Consider the following 16,307-nt stretch of genomic DNA (forward strand, 5'->3'; position numbering starts at 1 on the left):
AACTTAATGTAGTGATCAGTGGGTTCGAGAAGGGTCTGGTGTGAAGAGAGTACCCAGGAGTGGGGACACCCTAACCCCTGTCCTAGGGAACACCCTAGCCCCCACGATGAGACTGGGGGTTCAGCCTCCCAGGAATCCTGGGCCCAGCTGTGTCACCATTACACGGACTCTGCCACACTGGAGAATCGAAGAGGAGTCCTTGAGGTCAGGCAGGCCTCTTGGTAAAAAGAGTGGAAGTGAGGATTCAGACTCTTTGGCCTGCCAATTCCACCAAGGTAGTGCAGAAGCCAGGAAAGTTCCCCACAATAGCAGCACCATTCCCCCGCTTACATTGGGGAACTGGGACAAACTGATGGGTTGGATTTTAGTGATGTGTAAAGAGATGTGTAACTTGTGAAATCTTCATATAAATGGTGAAAGTTGAAAGGTGTAACTTTCTGTGTAAGGTGAATGTAACATCACTGCACGAGACGGCTTCCCAGAGACTGGAATCAGATAAATCCTTTTTTCTGCACTATTTTCTTATGAGGTTAGAGCAGTAAACTGGATATTGCTTATTTGGCCTCTTGAAAAATATTTCATAAGAAATAAAAGCTTGGTCAAGCAATTGACTACTGTGACAAAGTTCTGTCCTTGCCTCTGTGGGTCCCATGTTTCCTGGCAGATTTCACAAGCCTCAGAGGCTCACTGTGATCATACACATAACCCTTCTCTCTCTAGAGACAAGGGTCACAGTCTACTGAGTCATTTTCATCATAAGCCAGCAACAGAGGTGAGGAGAAGTTATCCTTCCTTGCACAGTCTCTGTTGTCTTCCAGTCTCAGTAATTAATCAGGGGGCAAAGGTGGCGGGGCGGGGGGGGGGGAGCCCAGGCCCACCCTCTACTCCAGGTTCCAGCCCAGGGACCCTAATAGTATCAGCTATGGTAGCTGACCTTTTAGAAACATGACATGTACAATTCCCTGGGCTACTTGCCCCACAGCAGCCCTCACTTCCTCAAGCTCCACTTCACCCTCACCTCAGGGCCTCCTTCCTTGTGCCTGATATGGTGTGTACTACTCAGCCTCTCCAACAGCGCAACTTCCTCCCACAGCTCCTGACATGCACACCCAGCTGAATAACTGGGAGGCTTTTAACTAGTTTCAGGCAGCCCATGATTGGCTTCAGGTGTCCCAATCAACCTAGCATTCTCTCTGCCTTCTGGAAAATTCTTAATTGGTCCCAGGTGTCTTAACTGACCTGGAGCAGCTTCCATTTCACTTAACCTGGTACCAGGGATTTAATCTATCTATCTCCCACTACTTTTCTATAGCCATCTGGCCTTGCCAAGTCACACTACAAAATGGATCAACAACCAGTATGAAACACTCCTTCCTCTCACATTCAGTGTTTACACACAACGAAGGCACACACGGAAATAATTCTTCTGAGCAAAAATGCCACTGAATTATACAAACCTTCAGCATTAAAGAAATTAATGGAAAATTTTAGTTTTGTGTTTTTCATACTGCTCCAAAAAAAGGTTCTGGAAATGGTAGATGCTGTTTCAAAACTGCTACAATCGAAAGATTCAGATCTATACAAAGCAGCAGGATTACCTTCCAACCCCACTTCAAAATGAGTTGAAAGAAGCAAACATTCAGCAAGTAAATTATCAGGAAAATGGGGCAGACAAATCAAGTCTGAAAAGAAGTGCTTGATTGAGGCAGAAAGCCAGGGGAGCAGCTCATTTTGTGGCAGACCAGGGAGCAGAGCAGACCTGCTACTGGCAGCTCCAGGGGAGATGAGCTGAGAGAAGGTAGAGTCTCCCCATGAACAACTGCTCAAAGGTCCCGCTTGAGGGAAGGGAGAAGCTGCAGGGACAGCCTGAGAGGAAATCATTCATCTCTCATATGAAAGCTGGACTTGATCGATCCCCTTTATTTGTTGTTTGGACTATCCCAGCGGGGGAGAGCCCTTGGACTGAGCTGTCCCCGGGAGGTTCGGCCAAAGCACAGAAAGAGGCAGTTGCTTCACAAGAGAGTAGGAGAATGATCTTGCTACATCAACCACCAGAAAGTGCCTTGTGGTGAGCAGGTTTCAGAGGACTCTGTATTCTCAAAAAGAAAAGGAGTACTTGTGGCACCTTAGAGACTAACCAATTTCTTTGAGCATAAGCTTTCATGAGCTACAGCTCACTTCATCGGATGCATAAAGTGGAAAGTACAGTGAGGAGATTTTATAAATACACACAGACATCCTTCATGCTGCCGTACCCCAGATGGAGACCTTGGGACATTCGCAGGGCAGTGGTGGGAAGTGGCCCAGGGAGGGCCACCTTACATAGGTGGTGGGTAGAATAGGCCAGTGGAGGCTAAACCTCCCCAGCCATGCAGCCCCTGAACCGCCACCTTTGAGAGTGCGGACACCTGGGCCATGGTGACCCCACCTGTGCTCTGCCCCAAGGACCCTTCTGCTTTTCTCCCCTGGCCCTGCCCATGCTCCAACTCTTCCTGTCCCTGCTCCACCCTCCACTGAGGTCCCTGCCACCTGCTGCTTCTCACTGAGTGCCTCCTCTTCTCCTTCGAGAGACCCTGCCACCCACTGAGTCTCTCCCCTCCTCCAACCCTTGAGGCCCATCACTCACCACTCACTGACTCTCTTCTTCCATGGATCCACACTTGCCGCTTGCTGCGTCCATGCTCTCCTCTATCCCATCCCCCTTGACTCTCCCACTCAACACTGACTGAGTCCCTCTTCTCCTCCACCTCCCTCCTCCATGGCCCACCAATCACCACTCGCTGACTCCCTCCTGTCCTCCATGACCCCCTCCTCCATGGCTCCCCCACCTGCTGCTCCCCGAGTGCCTCCTCTCCTCTTGTCTACCCCCAACACCCGCTCAACCGAGGACCCCACCGCTGGCCAGTGAAAAACACCAGCAAGAGTCCCACAGCTGGGCCAGGTAATAGGAGCAAGACATCAAATAAAGAGCAGAGGCATGCAAATGCCAGAAACTATTAAGTAGCGGAAAGTCCAAAGAAGGAGAGAAAGTGAACTACGGACACTAGGTTAAGCAAAGTTGTGTCTCAGTCTTTCTCATTTACATTGGAAAATGACAAAACATTTTTAGAGTACAGAGAGAAGGTAGCTGCAGTTTTTTTCTTTCCTTGAAGACAGATTTCCAGTTTTCCAGTTTTCCAGTTGAGATACCCCTGCATTCACTGAAAGTGGAATAAAAGGCTGGAAAAATAGACAATCCTCCATACACAAGCAGTGATCATAGAATCATAGAATATCAGGGTTGGAAGGGACCTCAGGAGGTCATCTAGTCCAACCCCCTGCTCAAAGCAGGACCAATCCCCAACTAAATCATCCCAGCCAGGGCTTTGTTAAGCCTGACCTTAAAAACCTCAAAGGAAGGTGATTCCATCACCTCCCTAGGAAAGAGATCTTGGAGTCATCATGGATTGTTCTGTCATCAGCTACCACTGAGAACAGTCGGGATCCATCCTCTTTGGAACCCCCTTTCAGGTAGTTGAAAGCAGCTATCAAATCCCCTCTCATTCTTCTCTTCCACAGACTAAACAATCCCAGTTCCCTCAGCCTCTCCTCATAAGTCATGTGTTCCAGACCCCTAATCATTTTTGTTGCCTTCCGCTGGACGCTTTCCAATTTTTCCACATCCTTCTTGTAGTGTGGGGCCCAAAACTGGACACAGTACTCCAGATGAGGCCTCACCAATGTTGAATAGAGGGAACGATCACATCCCTCGATCTGCTGGCAATGCCCCTTTATATACATCCCAAAATTCCATTGGCCTTCTTGGCAACAAGGGCACACTGTTGACTCATATCCAGCTTCTCGTCCACTGTAACCCCTAGCTCCTTTTCTGGAGAACTGCTGCCGAGCCATTTGGTCCCTAGTCTGTAGTGGTGCATGGGATTCTTCCATCCTAAGTGCAGGACTCTGCACTTGTCCTTGGTGAACCTCATCAGATTTCTTTTGGCCCAATCCTCTAATTTGTCTAGGTCCCTCTGTATCCTATCCCTACCTTCCAGCGTATCTACCTCTCCTCTCAATTTAGTGTCATCTGCAAACTTGCTGAGGATGCAATCCACACCATCCTCCAGATCATTTATGAAGATATTGAACAAAACTGGCCCCAGGACCGACCCTTGGGGCACTCCACATGATACCGGCTGCCAACTAGACACGGAGCCATTAATCACTACCCGTTGAGCCCGACAATCTAGCCAACTTTCTATCCACCTTATAGTGCATTCATCCATCCCATACTTCTTTAAGTTGCTGGCAAGAATACTGTGGGAGACCGTGTCATAAGCTTTGCTAAAGTCAAGGAACAACACATCCACCGCTTTCCCCTCATCCACAGAGCCAGTTATCTCATCATAGAAGGCAATTAGATTAGTCAGGCATGACTTGCCCTTGGTGAATCCCTGCTGACTGTTCCTGATCACTTTCCTCTCCTCTAAGTGCTTCAGAATTGATTCCTTGAGGACCTGCTCCATGATTTTTCCAGGGACAGAGGTGAGGCTGACTGGCCTGTAGTTCCCAGTATCCTCCTTCTTCCCTTTTTTAAAGATGGGCACTACATTAGCCTTATTCCAGTCATCCAGACCTCTCCCGATCGCCATGAGTTTTCGAAGATAATGGCCAATGGCTCTGCAATCACATCCGCCAACTCCTTTAGAACTCTCGGATGCAGTGCATCCGGCCCCATGGACTTGTGCTCATCCAGCTTTTCTAAATAGTCCCGAACCACTTCTTTCTCCACAGAGGACTGGTCACCTCCTCCCCATGCTGTGCTGCCCAGTGCAGTAGTCTGGGAGCTGACCTTGTTTGTGAAGACAGAGGCAAAAAAAGCATTGAGTATATAAGCTTTTTCCACATCCTCTGTCACTAGGTTGCCTCCCTCATTTAGTAAGGGGCCCACACTTTCCTTGACTTTCTTCTTGTTGCTAACATACCTGAAGAAACCCTTCTTGTTACTCTTAACATCGCTTGCTAGCTGCAACTCCAGCTGTGATTTGGCCTTCCTGATTTTACTCCTGCATCCCTGAGCAATATTTTTATACTCTTCCCTGGTCGTTTGTCCAGTCTTCCACTTCTCGTAAGCTTCTTTTTTTGTGTTCAAGATCAGCAAGGATTTCACTGTAAAACCAAGCTGGTCGCCTGCCATATTTACTATTCTTTCTACAAATCGGGATGGTTTGTCCCTGTAACCTCAATAAGGATTCCTTACACCTTCATGTTATTCTCCCAGGGGATCCTGCCCATCAGTTCCCTGAGGGAGTCAAAATCTGCTTTTCTGAAGTCCATGGTCCATATTCTGCTGCTCTCCTTTCTTCCCTGTGTCCGGATCCTGAACGAATCTGAAAGGTGGCATTTTTTCAAAGCATTTTTTCAAAAGGCGTGGGCTCTAGAGTGGCACAGTTGTCACATTCTCACAAGATGGTGTTACATGAAAGCAGAGAGTATGCTGCAAAAACCACCAATATATTTCTTTCCCTGGCTAACCAAAGAATTCCACTGTGGGGGCAGGAGGAGAGAGAAGAATCAGCAAACTGTGGAAACCTTCTGGAACTATGGAATTTGTTTTCACAGTATGATGAAGCACTCAAAAAGAAAACGAAGGGTCCTTTCCATCTCCGAAGCCACTCAACTCAGAAAGAGCTCTTCCAAGTTGCTGCTGCTGACATTGTGAAAAGCGCAATCATTCAGAAAGTCCAGGAGAATGGGTTTGTTCAGTTTTTGTGGATGAAGCCCACAGTTTTAAACCAGAAGAAATGCAGTCTGCGTGAGAGACACAGAAAATCTGGAAATAAAGGGACAATTTCTAGGATTCATTGATTGCTCTGAGCGAGGGGATGCTGCTGCCATCTATCGCAATGTTGAGCAGTTCTTACAAAGATCAAGGATTGCTCACTTGCCGGTCATAGCCCAGTATTATGATGACGCCACTGTCATGGGAGTTCAATGGTTCCAACAGACATTTCTCGGGCTTTTCCTGGACAGTTGCTTTCAGTCCGATCCCTTTAGAGCACCAGTTCTCAAATTATGGGAGGCACGGGAATGTGTAAAGGGAGGCGCAAGCTATGTGGTTCTTTTTGTAAGAGCTCCGGCTGTCAGACCCAGGCAGCTGTAACTCAGGCAGAAGGGCCGTGCACACCCAGAGGAGGGCATAAAGGGACAGCCGGAGCCTCGGTCAACACAGGGTGGCAGCGGAAGCCTGGGCTGACACACCAGGTGCTGTAGGAATCTACACTAGTCCCGTGAAGGGCTCTCTTAGCAACTGTGACACCTCAGATGTCCGTTGTGTGGTTCCCCCAAGTACTTAAAAACAAACTTAAAACCAGTATCAGCAGCGCTTTTACAGGGAGAAATAACTTACCTGAGAAATGGATCATTTTGTGACCATGGGAGAAAAGTGTACATCACAAGACAAAGTGAGGGCAGCAGTGGAGGTTCCGGCAAAACACAGAATCTGAAAATAAGATGAAGCTTATTTCAAACTAGGCTTAACATGGAGCGGGTCCAGCCATGCACCGAGACCTTCATGAGTTGTATGTGGCAAAGTACTGGCAAAGAACAAGATGCGGCCCTGCACGCTACACCAGCCTCTCGAAACAAGACACCCTATCTTAGTATCTAAACCCATTGAGTTTTTTCAGAGGATTATAAGAACATAAGAACGGCCATACTGAGTCAAACCAAAGGCCCTTTAGCTGAGTTCCCTGTCTTCTGACAGTGGACAATATCAGGTCCTCCAGAGGGAAACAACAGAACAGGGAATCATCAAGTGATCCATCCCCTGTCACCCATTCCCCGTTTCTGGCAAACAGAGGCTAGGGACATCATCCCTGCCCATCCTGGCTAATAGCCCTTGACGGACCCAACCTCCAGGAATGTATCGAGTTCTTTTTAAAACCCTGTTAGAGTCTTGGCCTTCACAAGATCCTCTGACAAAGAGTTTCACAGGCTCACAGTGCATTGTGTGAGGACATGCATCCTTTTGTTTGTTTTAAACCTGCTTCATATTAGTTTCATGTGCTATGTTCTTGTGTTAGGAACATAAGTACATAAGAATGGCCCTACTGGGTCAGACCAAACGTCCATCTAGCCCAGTGTGCTGTCTTCCGACAGTGGCCAGTGCCAGGTGTCCCAGAGGGAATGAACAGAACAGGGAATCATCCAGTGATCCATCCCCTGTAGCTCATTCCCAGCTTCTGGCAAACAGAGGCTAGGGACACCTTCCCCGCCCATCCTGGCTAACAGCCATTGACGGACCTATCCTGCATGAATTTATCTAGTTCGTTTTTGAACTCTGTTATGGCCTTGGCCTTCACAACATCCTCTGGCAAGGCGTTCCGCGGGTTGACTATCTGTTGTGTGGCATTTTATACTATATTATAGAGTGGCATTATATATTATAATATTATATTATAGAGTGGCATTATTATATTTTCTGTCTTCTTATCAATCAGAACAAAGGATTCCCACTCAATGTTAATTCTATATAAGGTGGGGTGTAACATCATCTAGTGGCCTCCCTCCCCACACAAGAGAACTCCTGGAAACACCTGCAAGTATTGGAATTCCACCATGATTGCAACAATTTCCATCTCACCATCAACCTCAGCCTGGAACAGTCCACACAAGAGATCCACTTCCTGGACACTACGGTGCTAATAAGCGACAGTCACATAAACACCACCCTATACTGGAAACCTACTGAACGCTATTCCTACCTATATGTCTCCGGCTTTCACCCAGACCACACAACACTATCCATCGTCTACAGTCAAGCTCTACGATACAACCGCATTTGCTCCAACCCCTCAGACAGAAACAAACACCTACAAGATCTCTATCAAGCATTCTTAGAACTGCAATACCCACCTGCTGAAGAAAAGAAACAAACTGACAGAGCCAGAAGAGTACCCAGAAGTCACCTACTACAGGACAGGCCCAACAAAGAAAATGACAGAACGCCACTAGCCACCGCCTTCAGCCCCCAAATTAAAACCTCTCCAATGCATCATCAAGGATCTAGAACCTATCCTGAAGGAAGACCCATCACTTTCACAAATCTTGGGAGACAGGCCAGTCCTTGCCTACAGACATACCCCAAACCTGAAGCAAACACTCTCCAGCAACCACACACCACACAACAGAACCACTAACCCAGGAACCAATCCTTGCAACAAAGCCTTTTGCCAACTGTGTCCAGATATCTATTCATGGGACACCATCATAGGGCCTAATCACATCAGCCACACTATCAGAGGCTCGTTCACCTGCGCATCTACCAATGTGATATATGCCATCATGTGCCAGCAATGCCCCTCTGCCATGTCCATTGGTCAAACTGGACAGTCTCTACGTAAAAAAATTAATGGACACAAATCAGATGTCAAGAATTATAACATTCAAAAACCAGTTGGAGAACACTTCAATCTCTCTGGTCACTCCATTACAGACCAAAAGGTCGCAATATTACAACAAAAAGACTTCAAAAAAAGACTCCAACGAGAGACTGCTGAATTGGAATTAATTTGCAAACTGGATACAATTAATATGAATATATATTGGGAGTGGATGTGTCATTAAACAGAGTAAACAGAGTAAAACTGTTTCCCCATGTTTATTCCCCCCGCCCCCTACTGCTCCTCGGACGTTCCTGTTAACTGGTGGAAATGGCCCACCTTGATTATCACTACAAAACGTTTTCTTCCCCCCCGCCCCTCACTCTCCTGCTGGGAATAGCTCATCTTAAGTGATCACTCTCCTTACAGTGTGTATAACCTTTTTTTCATGTTCCGTGTGTATATAAATCTCCTCACTGTATTTTCCACTGAATGCATCCGCTGAAGTGAGCTGTAGCTCATGAAAGCTTATGCTCAAATAAATTGGTTAGTCTCCAAGGTGCCACTAGTACTCCTTTTCTTTTTGCGAATACAGACGAACACGGCTGCTACTCTGAAACCTGCAAGTATGGGGGAGGGACGGCAGCCCAAAGAAAAGATCCAGATGTAGAAGTGGTTTGATTCCTTTCCCCTGTGTTCTCACCCTGGTAGGGCACACCTACCTAAAATACCACCATACTGAAATGGCTGCAGGGCAAAGATTGGGGAAATTCCATGGCTGTTCCCTTGTAAAATGTGGGATACCGTGTGAGAGGAATGCCATGTGATTTTGGCACAACGAGACACTGACAAATACTGTGGATGGCAGTATCCTGGGAGAAGAAATCCTTTTCCATGCCCCTTGGCCTGTATTAATTTCGGATCACGTCATTTGGCCTCCACAGAGTGACAGTTACTTTTCACAGCTAATCGACTAAATATTGCTACTGCATGGGTGGTCTGCAGCACTATGCTGCTACGAGCCATTGAAAATGCTTCTTGGTCCCATAGCTAATGGAATCATTTTCCACACATCGTGCAGATGGCAGTATATTACACACACAAAAGAAGGCCATTATCTGTTGCTAGGCTGTGTAGGAGGAAGAGGGCCTGAAACATAATCCCTTGTAGTCGAGTCCTGGTGTGAGGCCATGAGACCTGGGTTAAAGGAGTCAAAACTTTGGAGCTATAAAGCAAAGTTAAGTTGTGAGCAAGGGACAGGCCTGGCTTACAGAATCTGGCAGGAACAGGGCTGATATTGCAGAAACACACATTCCTAAGCAGTGCTTGACACAAGAATAAAGATGCAAACAGTTTCCAGAAAGCTGATACCAGAACACCTGGATGCCAAACTATTTCCCCAAAGATAACAGGAAGATGCTGACCCGTCTGAAGGATAAGGTCAGGATAACGGCATAATGGGTAGAGGTATTTGAGGAAACCAATGTGTACAAGGTAATGGATGGCACCTGAACACATCAATGGGTGCTACCTCAATACATTAGAGGGTGGCACCCTGATACATCAGGAGTAATACTTAACTTGTTTGCGTCTGTGCATAAAGATGTATCTCAGAGGCAATGTCTTTTTCTGAATGAGGAGGGAATAGAAAGTCCCGCCATTCATGTAGCCAGTCCATTGTTTTGGCACACATGTACCTGTAACTACTGATCTGGGGCATTAGCATAGTGCCTCGTTCACAATAAAACTGACCGAGTTCCTTCACTGACAACTGACTCTGTGGATTTATTGGGCAGTTCAACTGGAGCCTGCTGTATGGGCTATCTGGCCAGAGTCAGCAAAGCAGGCAGAAAGAACAGACACACACAGACAAACATCTGTCAACAGGCTGAACAATTTGGAAGACTCAGTTTGTCCTCACAATCTGAGCCCCTGGGATCAGAGAATCATTTCTTTATTCCCGGGGGTGGCTCTCCAGCTGAAGTTCTCCAGTGTCTATTTTCTGCTCCTCCTGCTGCTCACACAGCTGAGGGAATTGTCTGGGAGTCCCGGCCAACCTGAAAGTCCTCAGGGACTGTTCAGGGGAATCAGAAAGGTGACTGTTCAGCACGGCGAGTGTCAGACGTGAGATTCATACACTGATTCTCAGGGCTCTGCATTCCTGGTGCAGTAAGGAGATATCGTCTCTCTGCAGAGTGGAATTTCGGTGAGTTGCCTATTTCTGTATTTAAGTTAGTCCTGAGGGTTCAGGAAGGGTTCCAGGTTCATGGAAAGAACCATCTGGGCAGGAATTCAGCAGCAAGTTGACTTGAACTCTTCAGGATTGTCAGGTTTCAGAGTGGTAGCTGTGTTAGTCTGTATCGGCAAAAATAACAATGCCATGTACATTGGCCAAACCGGACAGTCTCTACACAAAAGAATAAATGGACACAAATCTGACATCAGGAATCATAACATTCAAAAACAAGTCGGAGAACATTTCAGTATCTCTGGTCACCCAATAACAGACCTAAAAGTGGCAATTCTTCAAAAAAAACCTTCAAAAACAGACTCCAATGAGAGACTGCTGAATTGGAATTAATTTGCAAACTGGACAACATCGGATTAGGCCTGACCTGCTACAACCCAGTGACACAGACCTATCCAAAGCAGCAGGATTACTTCCCAAATCCACTGATCTTGTAGCTACATTTCAAATTGAGTTCAAAGAAGCCAAACATTCAGCAAATAAATGATCAGGACAATGGGGCAGAGAAATCAAGTGTGAGGAATGTGCTTGAGAAAGGCAGAAAGACAGGGGAGCAGCTGATTTAGTGGCAGACCAGGGAGGAGAGCAACCAGGAGCTCCAAGGGAGATGAGCTGAGGGAAGGCAGAATTTTTCCCTGAACAATTGCCCAAAAGAGTGAAATGGAGGGGCGGATGGCCTGTGAGGGGCAGGGCAAATGGCAGCCCCCCTTGTCCTCTCAGGGCAGGGAATATGGAGAGGCTGATGGTGTGTGAGGGCAGAGTGGGGGACAGGCCCCCTTATGCCCTCAGGGCAGGGGATATGGCAGGGCTGATGGTGTGTGAGGGGCTGGGGAACGGGGCTGATGAGAAATTGAGGGGATCTGCTCATGGGGCTTTGTGAGAAAGATCCAATTGTGGGGAGCAGTTGGAGACGGGACAGGGAGGAGGTGGAAGAGGCCAGGAGTAGGAGAACGGGTGTCCAGAATGGAACCATGCAGGACGGTGAAAACAGAGACAAAGGAGGATGGGGGGCTGCAGGGCAGAACGGAGGGACTGAGAGGTCAGGATGAAGGCTCTGGGGCCTGGAGTGGGGAAACAGGTGACAGGGTGAGGAGGCGATTGGGGAGAGAGGATTACTGGGCTGGAGAAGGGGCTGCATAATGAGTTCATGGTTGGAGCGGGGCTTGATGGAGTAGGGACGAGAATGTTTGGATGTGGGGTTGGCTTTGGCTGTTCCTAGGAGGATGTATGTTGTGGCTGCAGAATATACCTGGGGGCTGTGGGAGATTCCCTGGAACTCTGGGGAGATCTGGCTGCTTTGTTTAAGTTGCACAATAAAATAAATTGTTTCAAATCCAGGTAATGGAAAGACTATAAGTTCACTCGCCCATGTGCCGAACAGTATACCCTTGGTGCTGTCCATCCACAATAGTACGTGTGGAATTTTGGCTCCTTATAGCACAGGCATCTCCAGGTCTGTCAAGCGGGCACCTTTCACAAGAACTAACGTCTCTTTGAGGAAAAAACTATCAGGGTCAAATCCTTACTGAAAGCAAGTCAGTGACAGTCCCCTGACTCATGCAGTTACACCATTTACCCCACCTCTGAGATGGGCGATTGCTGAATGTTGCGAAACATCTTGTGAATTGGGTTACCCCTAAATCTGGGTAGCTGCACCAGTCGGTTCAGAAATACTACAAATCATTCATCTTTTAAGTCTTTTCCATTTGTGCTGGTCGAGCTAAAACGTGTAACAATGTGATCAACGGTGATTCCCAATTGATTATCTGTCCTCCAGAGCTTTTACCCACTGGGCTATAAACATTGCTGCACTGCGTGCCTGACAGAGAGAGGGAATGCTGCTGCCCAGGCTGTTCAGGCTCTGCTTCCTCAGGAGTCAAGGATGAACACTCTCCAGCTGCTCCTTTCGTGGCTTTGGTAAGTGCGCTGATCACACTGGAGTTATTTCACGGACAGGAACAGGCAGTCTCAACTGCTTGGAACGTTTAATCTGTAACCAATGAGACCTGCACATTCTTATGATCAGCATCGTTATTCGTTGTTGTATATGGGACCCAAACTCCTCGGAAGACAGGTCCCTCCCATGTGGTGCTTGCAATCTGAGGGCCCAGATCGTGCAAACATTACCCATGTAGCGCTGAATTTCCCATGAGTGAAGAACCCAAATCCCAGTGAAAGCCAGCTTCTGTTTTTAACTCCCTATGGCACTTTTTTGTAAGTACCATTGACTTGCCTGGGGCTGTGTATGGTAAGAAGGAGCCTCAGCATAGCCATACCACGTCCCAGCTGTGGTCCAGCTAGACCCATAACCTGACTGACAGTCACTAGCACCAGACTCTAAACAGGAAGGGGGGCAATTAACCCTGGAGCAGCAAATACTGAATGATCTGGCCACGGTTTCTAGTCAATGGGAGAGTGTGAGTAACCTCTGAAAGGGTGACTTGCACTCCCTGCATTTCCTGAAGCTTCTGGAGGCGTGATGCTCGCTTGGCATATAACACCCCCTGGAAAGTCTGCGAGGATACCATAAGTGGGAAAATGGAACTCATTGTCTTTGCTCCAACAAAATTTAATATCAATGAGGGTTTTGCTAGCTAAGGGCCTGTTGGGCCAGTTAATGTCCCTCGGAGTCATGCGTAGAACTGAGGATAGGGGTTTTCGCAGTAAACTTTGCACAAGGGAAAACTCCATGTTGAGGAATTTCTGGCTCTGTCCACACGGGTGGAGAATGAAGATAGTACACAGCTAACATTCATTGTCTTCAGAGGCTCCTTTTCTTTTCGGCCCCTCCCCCTCTAATAATAACATCACGTACAACAGTGAGGGCAGCCTTATTTACAGCAAAAACACTGTAGAGCTGGATTTTGTTTCCTGTTCTTCTACAGCCTCCTTGTGTGGCTTTGGACAAGTCACTGTCAGTCATCACTGAGTAATTTCTATGAATGCTTCTCAGCCCATCGACCATTCACAATACAGATTATTGTTCTCTCACAGGATTTTTAAATAGTTAAACGGTTTACTTTTTTATCATGGACCCAAACTAAAGAGTTGAGATCTGGATCCAGACTGAAATCTTGTTCCAGAATGTTCGAGCTTTCTGATCCAGTGTTTTGGTTCAGGTCCACTCTGCTTTTCTTGTGTTCCCTTTAATAATGAGTTCATAGAAGTCTTCATATGCCAAGCTCCATCTAGGGGAGAGGGTGTGGTCTAGTCTAGTGAAGGGGCACTCATCTGAAAGCCTGGAGACCTGAGTTCTGTCACTGATCTCCTGCGTGACCTTGCACAAGTTGCTTACCTGTTTTGAGTTTCAGTTTCCCCCTCAGTTAAATGAGGATCTACATCCTCCTTCTCATCAGTGTCAGTGGGCTTTGAATTCGACGCATTGATACTTGTGCTCTTTGGTAAATCACTTGGAGACTTATAAATGGAAAGCTCTATATAAGAACAGGATATTATTAGTAATGGGATGTTCTAACTGATCTGGGGATGTGAGAGTACCACCAGGGTTTTTAATCAAGGTACTGACTCCAACCTGTCTGAAGAGCGGGGCAGGATGGGCCGGGTTTTCTGTTATGGTGTCATGTATTTTTAATGATGTTGCTTTTAATTGTAGGGGATGTGGTTTAATAAACTGACCAGAACCTCCCCAGTGCAAGAAACCAACATCAGTCCTGCAAGATTCCTCCTGGCAGGCATCCCAAGGCTGGAAGCTCATGGCCCCTGGATCTCCAACCCTTCTGTTCCATGTACCTCATGGCAATTTTAGGAAACAGTCTGATTCTATTTGTGATCAAGACACAACAGAATCTCCATCAGCCCATGTACTTGTTCCTTTCTATGTTGTCTGCCACTGACCTTGGCTTGTCTGCTTCCACCTTGCCAACAATGCTAGGCGTCTTCCTGTTTAACACCAGAGAAATTGGCATTGATGTCTGTCTGACCCAACTTTTCTTTATTTACACTTTCTCCATGATGGAATCGTCTGTACTCGTAGCCATGGCATTTGACCGCTTTGTTGCAATACGCCACCCACTGAGATACACTTCGACTTTAACCAGTGCAAGGATAGGAAACATAGGGCTGGCGATAATAATCAGGGGTATTGGTCTGCATATCCCAGCTGTCATTCTTCTCAAGAGGTGGCCCTATAGCAAGATCCAACCTCTCTCTTATTCATATTGTTTGCATCCAGATGTGATGAAGATGGCCTGCACAGACACTACGCCCAGCAGCTTCTATGGTTTGTTTGTTGTCATTTCTACTCTGGGAGTAGACTCAGTGCTCATCGTCTTGTCTTACATCATGATCCTTCAGACTCTATTGAGTATCACATCCTGGCAAGAGCGTCTCAAGGCTCTGAACACCTGTGTCTCCCACATCTGTGTCACCCTGCTTTGCTACACCCCGCAGATCAGTTTATCTATGATTCACAGGTTCAGGAAACAGGCTCTGCCTCAGAGTCAAATTCTTCTGTCTTATCTCCACCTCCTCCTTCCCTTTGTGCTCAATCCAATTGTACACAGCATGAAAACCAAAGAGATTCGTAAACGGATCATGAAGATTTTCAAGGTTCCTTCCCCACTCTGAACTCTAGGGTACAGATGTGGGGACCTGCATGAAAACCTCCTCAGCTTACTTTTACCAGCTTAGGTTAAAACTTCCCCAAGGTACAAACTATTTTACCCTTTGCGCTTGGACTTCCACTGCCACCACCAACCGTTTATCTATGTTTATTTTTATTAGGAAAGCGTAGTTTGGAAACATCTTTCCCCCCAAAATCCTCCAAACCCTTTCACCCACTTCCTGGGGAAGGTTTGGTAAACATCCTCACCAATTTACATAGGTGACCACAGACCCAAGCCCTTGGATCTTAAGGACAATGAAAAAGCATTCAGTTTCTGAAAAGAAGGATTTTAATAGAAGTAAAAAAGAATCACCTCTGTAAAATCAGGATGGTAAATACCTTACAGGGTAATTAGATCCAAAACAGAGAATCCCTCTAGGCAAAACCTTAAGTTACAAAAAGACACACAAACAGGAATATTCATTCTATTCATCACAGCTTAATTTCTCAGCCATTTAAAGAAATCATAATCTAATGCATATCTAGCTATTTTACTTACTAAATTCTAAGACTCCATTCCTGTTCTGTCCCCAGCAAACGCATCACAGAGACAGCCACAGACCCTTTGTTTTTCTCCCTCCTCCCCGCTTTTGAAAGTATCTTGTCTTCTCATTGGTCATTTTGGTCAGGTGCCAGCGAGGTTATCCTAGCTTCTTAACCTTTTACTGGTGAAAGAATTTTTCCTCTGGCCAGGAGGGATTTTAAAGGTGTTTACCCTTCCCATTATATTTATGACACGCCCCCCAAATCACAGCTAGGGTGAAACGCTGGGTGGGATTTCTTCCTGGAGCTCTAGGAAAAAACAGAGTTAATAAGACACATGCATCTCTAAATATACTACCAAGTACACAAAGACTAACAATATTTTCCACCTCTCAAAGATTATTTTAACCAGCTGATTCTGGGAAACTTTCATGGGAGAGTGCATCAGCCACTTTGTTAGAAGCTCCTGAGAAGTGTTGGATGTCAAAATCAAAATCTTGGAGAGCTAAACTCCACCGAATAAGTTTTTTGTTCATTCTACAGGGTGGAATTCTTGATCCGGTCCTTCCTGCATTAAAACTGCTCC

At 46.6% G+C, this 16,307-nt stretch overlaps 1 protein-coding gene across 1 annotated transcript; it reads left to right on the forward strand.

The window, feature by feature from the left end:
- The first annotated feature begins 14,358 nt into the window (after window positions 1–14,358).
- On the forward strand, window positions 14,359–15,201 carry LOC144259684 (olfactory receptor 51G2-like). Its single transcript, XM_077807990.1, has one exon. The coding sequence runs from the start codon at window positions 14,359–14,361 to the stop codon at window positions 15,199–15,201; it is 843 nt and encodes a 280-aa protein (XP_077664116.1).
- Window positions 15,202–16,307: the final 1,106 nt, after the last annotated feature.

The sequence above is a fragment of the Eretmochelys imbricata genome, chromosome 1, assembly GCF_965152235.1.
Source record: "Eretmochelys imbricata isolate rEreImb1 chromosome 1, rEreImb1.hap1, whole genome shotgun sequence".
Classification (NCBI taxonomy): Eukaryota; Metazoa; Chordata; order Testudines; family Cheloniidae; genus Eretmochelys; species Eretmochelys imbricata.